General features: G+C 40.7%; 1 protein-coding gene across 2 annotated transcripts in view; it reads left to right on the top strand.

The window, feature by feature from the left end:
* CLIP4 (CAP-Gly domain containing linker protein family member 4) overlaps window positions 1-10,523 on the top strand; it is a 53,464-nt gene extending 42,941 nt beyond the window's left edge. For both annotated transcript variants that reach the window (XM_060754128.2, XM_060754127.2), the window contains 4 exons: window positions 1,490-1,613; window positions 5,069-5,133; window positions 6,660-6,732; window positions 7,955-10,523. In XM_060754128.2, coding sequence (XP_060610111.2) covers window positions 1,490-1,613; window positions 5,069-5,133; window positions 6,660-6,732; window positions 7,955-8,276 — 584 coding nt within the window. In that variant the 3' untranslated portion in view covers window positions 8,277-10,523. The remainder of the gene's footprint in view (window positions 1-1,489; window positions 1,614-5,068; window positions 5,134-6,659; window positions 6,733-7,954) is intronic.
* Window positions 10,524-12,895: the final 2,372 nt, after the last annotated feature.

Genomic DNA, 12,895 nt, shown 5'->3' with positions numbered 1-12,895 from the left:
ATGGATGAGCTAGTACCTCTACTGGAAGCAGGGCACTTTTGCTGTAAAACTAACAGACATCTTGGGCTTGTCCCTCTGTAAGCCGCCCTGAGTCCCTTCTGGGAGATGGTGGCAGGGTATAAAAATAAAGTTGTTGTTGTTGTTGTTGTTGTTGTTGTTATTAGGTGGAAAACAGATACCAGAGAATAAGGGAAAATGTGGATTTTTCTAATATAGAAATAGGAGCAGTGGGGTCCTTTATCAGTTTGTATTAGAGGCACTGCTTATTCTCTTGTTTATAAATGACCTAGAGTTAGGAATGAGCAGTATGGTGGCCAAACTCATTGATGGCATTTAATTGGTTACAACAAAAGCAAATTGCAGAGAGCTCTTGTAGGAGTGGGTAGTTGGAACCGCCACAGGATGGAGTGATCACTGTCAATTTGTTTTAAGTAATAGTTTTAAGTTATGCCTTTTAATTATGTGATTTTAAAGTTCATGTTGTTTTATTTTTATATGTACCTAAGGCATCGAATTGTGCCTTTGTTGTGAGCTGCCCTGAGTCCCCTTCGGTGTGAGAAGGGCAGGATATAAATGTGGTAAATAAATAAACTTGATAGTTTTAAAACCAAGAAGGCGAGATGGTTGTCTGCTGAGACACTGAAAGTAGCCCAAGAATGAAGGAAAACAAAAAGGAAACAGTGATAGGGGGAGATATGCCCAATTGGATGCACAATTCCAGAGGTTAGTCAAAAGAGATAAGGAACTATTTTTAAACCTGTTTTAAAAAGAGCCAGGATAAATTCTGGGAGAATGGTATCACATAGATGAGGCCCACATATTCTCCCCTATACCAAAAGGAAATATGCCATTGTACTTCATTTTGTAAAGGAACACAGATGGCAGGATTCTATTGGAGTAATTTCCAGTTTATGTGTGATTGTTCTATTTGTCAAAAGACTAAGACCTTTGATGTGGTTCTTCAGATGTTTGTACATGTCAGGTGAATGAAAGTAAGACACCAGCCTTGATCATCTTTGTAAATGTGTGGCAATCTTATTTTAATGCTTCATTGATCCTATGTGAAATTATGACATTTTTATAAGCTTTTTGACTAAAAGTCACTGTTCCTGCACACAGAAATGGAATTAAGGGAATTACTTTAGAAAGTGAAATAAAATTTGAAAAGAGCATACTGTGATAATTTGTTCATTCAAGCTGAATTTTTAAAGAAGCATCCACTTATTTAAAAATTACCCATTCATTCCTCTATCTTACTTGCTACAGTAATTGCAGTTCATTTGCCAAGAGTATCATTGTACAAAACAACAACAGACTTTTCCCTGTATCTGATATTTAAGTCTCCTTTGTGGAGAGAAAAAATGGGGTATAAATAAACGTAATAGTAGCAAACATAATAATAAACAAACATAAACATAATAATAACAACAATGACACAGATAATACCCTTTCCTTGCAATTCTTCAAATATCTGCTTTGATTGTGGTAGGCCTTTGGTGTGGAATAGAATTGGACAAGCCTTACGGCAAGAATGATGGCTCAGTTGCAGGAGTACAGTATTTCAGCTGTCCCCCCAGATATGGCGTCTTTGCACCACCATCCAGAGTACAGAGGTAAGTAAGGGATTCCCTATCTGAAGGCTTCTTCATCTTGATAGTTTAGCAAATTCTTATTTGCTGTGTTGATTGCAAATTCAAATTGCCTAGAACATTTTTATAATGTTTATTTCTGGGTTTTGTGGTTTATTTTTTATTGTCTTGCTCTCATTTTGTAGAACTCATTTTAATTTTCATGCTGAAATCTTAATAGAAATAAATAAATAAATAGGTTTCAAATCTACTTTGGGTTGGAAGGCAGTTTAGAGGAGTGCCACACAGTTGCTGTTGCCTAGATTTAGATCATTCCTTTTCAGAGGCCCCTTTGATAAAAGGAAGTACTCTGTCTTACAGCTAATGTGAGAGCAATTAATAGTTGAGGTGTATTTTTTGCATCATTGCTATACAAAAAAGTGAAAGTGTGTAGGTTGGAGTTAGAGGATTTTTAAAAATAACTTTTAAAATTCTTTCTTTAGTATCAGTGAATTCCTTGAAGTTCATTATGATTAGAAGAAGTTTAGATATCATGGGAAAAGTGTTTGAAGTCTTTATTTCATTCTCAGCAGCATAAAGAAAGAGCTGTAGCTCAGTGGTGGATCATATATATGCTTTGTGTGTATAGTGTCTTCTGTATTATTCCCAACGTATCTAGGTAGCTCTAGGAAAGACTCCTATTAAAAGTCCTGGAGAACTTCTGCGAGTCAGTTTAGTCAACATCGACATAAATTGACCAATAGTTCAATTCGTTTTTTAAGACAGCTCCCTGTACTTCTAGAAAGGGGCAAACCAAACTGACCGCCTCCAGTAACAATCCTTAGCTTCCTTTGGACAAGATATTAAAAAAAAACATTTATGATAAGGCACAGTTCTGGCTGATGGTGTTTGGAATGAAAACAGGTTGAAATGACTATCCTTTTTGGACTACAACTCCCCAAATATTCTCAGGCAGCATGGCTATATCTATGTTAGCTAGGGAGTAGTATGAAAAGTTGATATGTGTATCACATTCATTTTATTGTTGTTCTTGAGAACTATCAAGTTGCTGTACTCTTGCCCACTAGAGACAAAAATGAGCCATAGCTTGTGACCACTGCCAAAAGTTCCCATAATGATCTAAGGGCAGCTTTGCTCAAACACAGACCCTTATGTGTGATGTTCATAGACTTCTGCAAAGAACAACATTGTTTCTTCCGCCTTGCGGAAATGGGTCTTGGGGGCACTGCTTTGCGGTGGCTCCAGTCATTTCTGGAGGGTTGTACCCAGAAGGTGTTATTGGGGGACTCCTGTTCAACCCCACAGCCTTTGACCTGTGGGGTTCCACAGGGCTCTATATTGTCCCCCATGCTGTTTAATATCTACATGAAGCCGCTGGGTGAGATCATCCGGAGTTTCGGGGTGCGGTGTCATCTGTACGCAGATGATGTCCAGCTCTGTCACTCCTTTCCACCTGCTACTAAGGAGGCTGTCGAAGTCCTGAACCGGTGCCTGGCCGCTGTAATGGTCTGGATGAGGGCGAACAAACTGAAATTAAATCCAGACAAGACAGAGGTACTCCTGGTCAGTCGCAAGGCCGAGCAGGGTATAGGGTTACAGCCTGTGCTGGATGGGGTCGCACTCCCCTTGAAGGCGCAGGTTCGCAGCTTGGGTGTGATCCTGGATTCATCGTTGAGCCTGGATCCCCAGGTTTCAGCGGTGACCAGGGGAGCATTTGCACAGCTTCGGCTTGTGCGCCAGCTGCGCCCGTACCTTGGGAAGTCTGACTTGGCCACGGTGGTACACGCTCTGGTCACATCCCGTCTTGACTACTGCAACGCTCTCTACGTGGGGCTGCCCTTAAAGACGGCCCGGAAGCTTCAGCTCGTCCAGCGCACGGCAGCCATGTTGTTAACAGGAGCAGGACGCAGGGAGCACACAACGCCCTTGTTGTTCCAGCTCCACTGGCTGCCGATTTGCTACCGGGCCCAATTTAAGGTGCTGGTGTTATCCTACAAAGCCCTAAACGGTTCCGGCCCAAAATACCTTACGGACCGCATCTCGGCCTACGAGCCCACGAGGACCTTGAGATCATCTGGGGAGGCCCTTCTCTCGATCCCGCCTGCCTCACAGGCACGTCTGGCGGGGACGAGAGAGAGGGCCTTCTCGGTGGTGGCCCCCCGGCTGTGGAACTCCCTCCCTGCTGACATCAGACAGGCGCCCTCCCTCATGGCCTTTCGTAAGGGCCTGAAGACATGGCTCTTCGAGCAGGCTTTCAACTGAGTGCTATGTTACTGGAAATGACAACCGGAATGAATTCACGACTACGAGATTGATTATGATTCCATAATATGACGCAGCGGATTTTTAGTGTAATTTAAATGTTGTGTATTAGTGATGTTAGTTTGTTGTCCTGATTGCTTTGTAAAGTGTCTTTTTTGTATTGTACACCGCCACGAGTCGCCCTAGGGCTGAGAGCGGCGGTTAATAAATGCAAGAAATAATAAATAAATAAATAAATATCTGATGTTCCTTGAGTTGTCATCTCTGTTTTCAGAGATAGACAGTGTATGCCACTTCATGGGAGCAAATGTAGAAAGAGAAAGGCAAAAGTAGAAAATGAAATAGAAGACCTGAGAACAAAGGGGATGGTAGCAGATGGAAATATGTGGTCTAGAGGAAGTTAGAAGGGGAATAAAACAATAGGAAATTTAGATGGGCAGAATGACAAAAAAAAAAAAAAGAAAAGAAAGAAAAAAAGAAAAATGATTACGCCATGCATTCTAAATGCTTCAAGGAGAATGGAATGCCTAAATAATATTGTCACTAGACATATTGGGAGAGTTAGGGCATTTTTAATGTTTTACTTCTACTTATCAACGGCACTTGCATCACTGTTGGGGAAGAGTGTCCCCAATTAGGCCATTTTGCACATATTGAGAGAGCAGACCTGCCAACCTTCTTTGATCTGTAAAAATATACAGGAAAAGCAAGGGGAAAATACTATTGTTGGAGTCCAGTGAGCTGACTGATCTCTTGCCTGCTTTGTGGTGTGTCCCTTCAGCCTTTACACACTAGAATTGTTTCAAGACACATGAGTTCTTTGTCCATCATATAGCATTATGTGTATATTGGGGGGGGGGGGGGGTGCTGATGGAAGACACCAGTCCAGGTTTTAAAATTTGCAAAACCAGTTTATTATTATTGATATTCTGGATAGAAGTACAACATTCTCATCCATTTCTCTGTAACAAGAGATGCCTCAGCTATTCATTCTTCTATCGTGCATTTAATCACAACAAATTTGGATCAGTGTTTAAATACACAGGCTGTGAAAGAACATCACCCTTCTCTTAATTCCAATGGAGGGTTTTTAGTAGGATCTGCTGTGGTGCCCTGTCAGCTTTATCATAGCTGAAGAACTGAGCCAATGTCTTTTTTGTTAAACGAAATCCATATTTTAGAGGCAGAGAAATATTAACACATGATTTTATTTGTAGGCTAACAGGATCACTAGACTCTCTCACAGATGTTTCATCAAGTAAAATGAACCACTCTTTGCCAGGTAAGAACGGAATATGTAACTGCTTTGTTCATTATTGCCCTTACAAACTGGAGCCAGTGCAGCATTCTAGATGTTGGTTGGGTTTAATAGGGACTGAATTTATAAGAGAAGGCTTGAAGGCAGGAGCCGGGAATGTTTATTTTGTTAATGGGGAAAATATAGATGATGTTTTTTTAAAGGTGTTTTGAATATGTACTGAATAGAAAAAAAAATGGCTGCTTAGGTTCCCAAGTGGCATAGCTTAGTCAAATTTGGCTAACTTGCCTAGGTATTGTGCAAGTCTGCTATGAAAATGTGATTTTGCTTCTTGAGCCTGGATTTCAGCGTTCATGCCATGAGATTGTTTTGTCTAATACTCCTGTTTTTAAGCAGTTCATTCAAAACTTAGTGCATCAGGCCCTTGCACTATGCAGTGTCTGTTACTTTTACTCGGATAATTCATAGTATAGGCTTAAAGATGGGGTGCCATCTAAGCCATAGGAATAGAAAGTACTGTATACTCTAGGAATGTATGTGGCCTTTCAATTTCAATATTTTACTCTGTCAGGATGCACCAAAAGTCCTTAGATTTCTTTTAAAATGTATTCGAGCAGGTAATTTTCACCTCACATTATTCACAAACCATGAAAAACTCCTCCTCACCATCATAACTATCTTATTTGGTGTATGAAAACAGGTCCCCTTGCAGCTCAAAAACAGATAGCTCAAAGAAATAGCATTAAGGCAAATATTGAGAAATCTTTGAACATGTATACCAGTTATAAATGTGGTTAAGAAAAAGAAAGTTTGGATCATGGATGTGGCAATCATGGCCAATAGCAAAATCATAGACAAGGGGAGTTAGAAAATGTTATGAAATATTGAAACAAACAAACTGAGACTTAGTGCCTCTGGGAAAAGAAAACACCTGTAGTTCCAGTGGTGATAGGTGCCCTTGGGAGCAAATCCAAGTGGACTGACAAAACATTTGTCATAGATAAGAATCATACATTATGATTCATGGCACTATGACTTTATAGGGTCTAAGATCCTTCGGTGAGAGAGGGCGGGTTAAAAAATAAACTGTTGTTATTATTATTATTATTATTATTCCCTATAAATAATTTATAAATTGTATTGTCGAAGGCTTTCATGGCCGGAATCACTCAGTTCTTGTGGGTTTTTTCGGGCTATATGGCCATGTTCTAGAGGCATTTCTCCTGACGTTTCGCCTGCATCTATGGCAAGCATCTTCTGAAGATGCTTGCCATAGATGCAGGCGAAACGTCAGGAGAAATGCCTCTAGAACATGGCCATATAGCCCGAAAAAACCCACAAGAACTGAATTTATAAATTGTTGGCCTGCTAACTATAAAGCCACCCTGAGTTCCTTCGGGCAGAGGGCGGGTTAAAAATAAATGTTTATCACCACCATCTTTATAATATTATAATAATATAATAATCCGAGTTAGTTAGGAATAATAGAAATTTTAGTGTTATATATTTATCATGTATTAGTGCAGTTCAAAAATTGTCTCAATTTTCAGGTTTTAGACGAAGCTTCAGTACAACCTCTGCATCTTCCCAAAAAGAGATAAACAGGAGAAATTCCTTTGCCAAGTAAGTGGCATCTTCCCCCTTTTAAACAGAATTTTTAGACTTGCCCACCTGCTGCAGTAAGCCCCACCTTTTGTCTATGGAGCCATACATCTTCATGATTAAGGAGACCCTTTGATATAGGTGTGTACTTCCCCGTTCATCCTGAATGATTACAGTAAGAAGTGAGGCTTGTGGTAACTTTTGCTTTTCTGTAATTCTATTGCTACACTGGGCAATAGCTGATAGGAATAAGCTGTTATATCTTATAACAGAAATCACTAAAATCAGAATGGCAAAGAAACAGCTCTGGGCCAGAACCCCATCTTGATAAAGCAATGCCTCTCCCCCCCCCCCCCCCCTCTCCATGTTTTGCATTTTCTTTAGGAGCAAAATAGAAAAGACTTAACATCAGTAGTGTCAAATCTATAGCCCTTAAGGTGTTTTGGACTTCAGCTTCCAGAATTTCTTACCATTGGACAAGCTGGCTAGGGCTTCTGGGACTTGGAGGCTCAAATATCTGGAGAGTCACAGCTTTGACACCTGTGCTTTAAATCTTAGTATTTAACAGTCATGCTAAAAAAACAAACCCCAAAACGAGATGCTTTAGTGATAATAATAACAATAGTCATTGTGTAACTGTTTTGTTCCTTGTTTGAAAGTGTTATTCCTGTTTAATTGTGGAGTACTTACTTTGAAAGTAGTTGTTATATTCCAGAAACTCATTTTTGTGGCTGTCACAAATTATGTTGAATTGGTTGAGACTTGATGAGATATTCATTGAAAAAGTATAGCAATCTGTGCTGCAAGTTGTACCGCAAAAATCAAGTTTTTGCAGTGTAATAAACCTTTTTCATGTTTTTATGATAAAACCAATTAGGAAATGACATCTATAACCCAGGAACAAAAAGTGTGTTACATAGCGTAATACATTGGGAAAGGAACTGAAAGGTATGGGCTTCTGCTCTGCTTTGGAAGGAAACCTTTAGTAGCATACCCTGGCTCTAACCTCCTTAACTTTGTTGCATTTAAGACCGCCACCCCTGGTCTTAAAGTAAGTGAGCTGTTAAATTCAAGGATGGTCTGCAGAGGCCCATCTGGAAATGGCCTTTGTAAAACGGTATAGAATCATGCCTTAAGCTTCTGAATTAATCTTCTCTTTTCTCGGTGTGGCTAAGTAATTATGATCTTATTTGTGGGGTTTTTTATAGTTAAAATGGGCTATTGCTTCCTCCTTCTTACCCAGATCAAAAAATCCAGTGCTGCGTCGCAGTTGGAGCAACACTACTACAACCAACACCGAGGGCCCTGTGAAGCTGCGCGAGGGCTCTCAGGTGCTTTTGACCAGCTCCAGCGAAATGGGCACAATTCGCTACATTGGGCCGACCGACTTTGCCCCAGGGATATGGCTTGGCCTGGAACTGAGGAGTGCCAAGGGCAAAAACGATGGCTCTGTGGGTGACAAGCGGTATTTCTCTTGCAAGCCAAACCATGGGGTCCTTGTGCGGCCAAGCAGAGTAACCTATCGTGGGATTAATGGGATGAAACTTGTGGATGACATCTGTTGAAGGAAAAATGCTCTGGCCTAAGATGAAGGGTGTCCAAAATAAACCACACAGGGAACCCTGCCATCTACCTGCATGGCACTCTGTCTTATCCAAAGTCCTAAAGTTGCACTTCTCTCACATGTTCACAGCACTAGCCAGATTGGAGGTGTGTTAATGACTCTGGAGGAATGAAATTGTAATAGCTTCACCTACAGAGCAAGCCCTTGTGTGAGTGCATCTCATCTAAAATAGTATCTTGGAGATGAGCTACCATGTTATTTTAATCACAGACTCTTTTTCTACCTGGCTCCATATTGACATGCTTTGCCACTTCACAAATGAGCTTCCCAGCCCAGATTCTAATGAAGCTGTAATATGACTTGAGATCACAGACACTGTTAAACAAAGCAGTCGGATTTGTCAACTTGTTAAATTGTCTTTGCCTTCTGTAGGGAGAAAAATAGCAATAAGGAGGGAGGAAAGTGACATTATTTAGAGGTGAAGAGCCGAGAAACTGCTAGCTTGTTAGTCAGACCAAAGGCTCTCCCAAAGCACAAATAACTAGTTGCTGAAGGTCTGGTGAGAAGAATGCATTATTTTTATGCTGTATATATGAGCAGCCTACATAAAGGGTGAGGGTGCAGTGCAGAAAGCTAATAATAGAGCACAAACATTTTTCAGGGTTATATTAGAAGCACTTTTTAAATGGTATGCATGTATATATCTCCCTCTGTGTGTGTGTGGAGGTGTTTATTTTTAATTTTTAAAAGCAGCATGCCAGAAGCACTTTCAAGAAAAACCATTGGAACAAATACTATGCACTTTTATTTCTCTGTGGAGATTTGTCCTGATATTTGGGGTAAATGATTTTGCTAGTTGAGTCTCCAGTTGTCAAAAGGTCTCTGCAACGTGCCTGATCAGCAGCTGTAACGGTTGGCTACTAGGTCATGTTATGGTCAGGGGGATTACCTTTGAAGACTGCATATGCCTGTGTATCTCCTCCTCTGCTTTGGGGACACATGTATCCTCCTGGCATGGAAAGAGGAAGAGGATTGCCTCTCCTCTTTAGCTTGTAGCAACAGAAGCCTTGCCAGCATCCCCACTTTGGCCCAACATGGCCCAATCACAGCTGCCTTATGGAAGGAAATGTTTCCAGAAACTTATGAAAGGTTGTAGCAGTGCTGCATATGTCAATATTCGTTCCTCCTCAAGGGGCGCAAGACTGTCCTATGCCTCTGTAGTGAGCCATGTGCCAAGCCAGCCACAGAGTAAGGTGGGAGTTCAGCCATGTGGCAATTGACCACTTGCCAGCATGGGTTAAAAATTAAAATGGTCCCATGCTTCGGTGCTTGTATCCCAGTCATTTAGTCTTTGATGCTCCTATACAGTGTGCAATAAGAAATCTTTATTACTGTAGTCACAACTTTAGAAGAAGCTACTTACAGCCTTGCTATTTTTCTACAATTACTACAGTGTTACTAGAGCATGATTTATGGGGGTGTGTGCGTGTGCATGTTGCATTAAAAACAGCATTTAATACATCTGCTGGCTTCATTTTAACATGTTCCCTAAATAGCAGTGATATGAATTTAAAGCTTCAAGTCATGAAAGATACAATACATTTGGTATATTTTTACTCTTACATGTGTTCTGCTACTTTACAATCCACAGAACTAACAAATTGGCGTGATCCTTCAACGTGGAGGTATATTGTCAAATTGCACTTAGCAGCAGAACAAATTAAAAGAACAGTAGTCTCACTTTTAGATGAAACCTGTATATTTAGATAAAGCTGTATATTTAAAGAAGTAATGGGACAATTTTTCTTACATACATGAAACATGAAAAAGCGACAAAATTCTCTTCTAGCTAATGGTGTGTTTAACTATGGGTGACAGCTGTAAATGGTGATTGTAAGTTTGTCTTTCATTACAAGCCATCTGAAAACTACTGATGCGCAGATGTACCTTGATGCACTGAATCTTACAATGTCAAGCATCTGATTCCTTAGTGTTAAATTTTTTATCTTGTGATAAGACTGCTTTTGACTAACTTTACTGGTGATCATTGCTTTTAAGAAAATTGAACTATCACAGGGTATCCTTTTTGAGTCACTTTTAATGCAAACTTGATTATGTATTTAGGATCAAGAGCAGTAATGGTAATATACTAAAACAGATGTTTTAAATACATTTTTATGTGTGTAAGATATTGATGTACTCTGTAAACTTGTCAGTCTTGAACATAAATATGTTTATGCACTCATAATGTATTTTCCAGCTTGTTTCTTCCTTTCATCTTCTCCTGTTTCTCTGGGTAATGAAGTTTCCAGAGTCAAGCTAGTTAACATGAATGGACAGACATTTCTTAGTATGTGTGAATGCAGTTGCTAAACAATCTCTACATTTAGATGTAATGATAACCCAGGGAACTCTTTAATCCCTTCCTGATTGAGTATGAGCTTTGTAAGCACGTGCTACCTAGTCAGTCCCACTTGCAACCAGCAGTGACCGAACATTACAGTTTTTTCCCATGATTTCTTTATCATCACTACCTGAACATAATAGCAGACGGCACATTGGCTTTCTTCTCTCCCAACAAGGTAGATAGAGTCCAAGGTTTATTTCTCTCCCAGCAAGCTAGGGAAAGAATTAGTGGTTCATTTTGGAGAGGTTGACAAGTCAGAGTAATTGGCTGCTGGCAGGTTCAAGTGACACTATTAAAACCCTTCAATGGTTTACAAGCTTTGTCTGCAAGTGGCAGCAGTTTGCACTAGCATGCTGCAGGATCTTGGCTTTTATCTGAACGGAGCTGATGGAAAAGCAGCCATGAAAGATAGATGGATATAGGTGGGTATCCATGTCCTCCAGGATTCGCAAATATAAATTGAAACAGATATAAAATAGGGGCAGATAGTTCCTTTTGGTGAATGCAAAGCTGGGGTGAAAATTGCTGGAAGAAACATTAACAACCTCAGATATGCAGATGACACCACTCTGATGGCCGAAAGCGAGGAGGAGCTGAGGAGCCTTCTAATCAAGGTGAAAGAAGAAAGCGCAAAAGCTGGGTTGCAGCTAAACATAAAAAAACCAAGATTATGGCAACAAGAATGATTGACAACTGGGAAATAGAGGGAGAAAATGTGGAGGCCGTGACAGACTTTGTATTTCTAGGTGCAAAGATTACTGCAGATGCAGACTGTGGCCAGGAAATCAGAAGACGCTTACTTCTTGGGAGGAGAGCAATGTCCAGTCTCGATAAAATAGTAAAGAGTAGAGACATCAGACTGGCAACAAAGATCCGCCTAGTCAAAGCCATGGTATTCCCTGTAGTAACCTACGGATGTGAGAGCTGGACCTTAGGGAAGGCTTAGCGAAGGAAGATCGATGCTTTTGAGCTGTGGTGTTGGAGGAAAGTTCTGAGAGTGCCTTGGACTGCGAGAAGATCCAACCAGTCCATCCTCCAGGAAATAAAGCCCAACTGCTCACTGGAGGGAAGGATACTAGAGACAAAGTTGAAGTACTTTGGCCACATCATGAGGAGACAGCAAAGCCTAGAGAAGACAATGATGCTGGGGAAAATGGAAGGCAAAAGGAAGAGGGGCCGACCAAGGGCAAGATGGATGGATGGCATCCTTGAAGTGACTGGACTGACCTTGAAGGAGCTGGGGGTGGTGACGGCTGACAGGGAGCTCTGGCGTGGACTGGTCCATGAGGTCACGAAGAGTCGGAGACAACTGAACAAATGAACAACAACAGTTCCTTTTGGAACAATTGGGATGCCAGGTGGAGGCATTCCAGTGGAGGTGAAGTGGCCACCTAGTTACCAGTTTTACTCACCAATTATCACATTTTAAAAGAGATAAAGCACAAAATATCTACGCTTATTTTTCCAGACTAGAAAAATGTGTGCAGGTGTTTTCCAGAGGGCCTAGATGAGGCAGCCCCTTTTCCTAAGGAGATTCAGCTGAAGTGAACTGGTTTGTCATTAAATAATTCATTTTCAGGCAGACAAGCAACAAGTGGTAAGACCTGCCTTTTTCTCAAGTAGACTTCCCAGCTGGAAAAAAAACATCAAAAAGGGAAAGATTCAACAGTTCCATTGTCTTCTCTTTCCTGCCATTTCCAACTTCATTAGTATAGTGGGAGACCTAAACATTGCAGGTGAGATTTTCATTTATTATTTCTTGAGAAACAAAAAAGTTGAATTCCTGTAGAGATTGAGACAAACTCAAATTGTTTTTCTCCTGTTTGCATATTTAGTATTCATATGCTATTGTTGCTTTTCATTGTTCTTTGCTTTGGAATCTTCATGAACACATCCTTGAGGATTCAATCTCTGTCACTATGCTCGTGGCCTTGGTAGCAGGACCAGCTTTTATTCAGGCCAAAAGTGTTTAGTTTAGCCAGGCATTAGAACTGCAATCCTACATATTACTAAGGTAAAGGTTTCCCCTTGACATTAAGTCTAGTCGTGTCCGACTGGGAGATGGTGCTTATTTCCGTTTCTAAGCTGAAGAGCTGCCGTTGTCTGTAGATGCCTCCAAGATGATGTGGCCAGCATGACTGCATGGAGTGCCGTTACCTTCCCATTGGAGTGATACCTATTGATCTCACATTTGCATGTTTTTGAACTGCTAG

This window comes from Anolis sagrei, chromosome 1 (genome assembly GCF_037176765.1).
Source record: "Anolis sagrei isolate rAnoSag1 chromosome 1, rAnoSag1.mat, whole genome shotgun sequence".
Taxonomy (NCBI): Eukaryota; Metazoa; Chordata; class Lepidosauria; order Squamata; family Dactyloidae; genus Anolis; species Anolis sagrei.
Note: the sequence above shows the minus strand (reverse complement) of the source record. Positions and strands in the feature narration are given on the sequence as shown.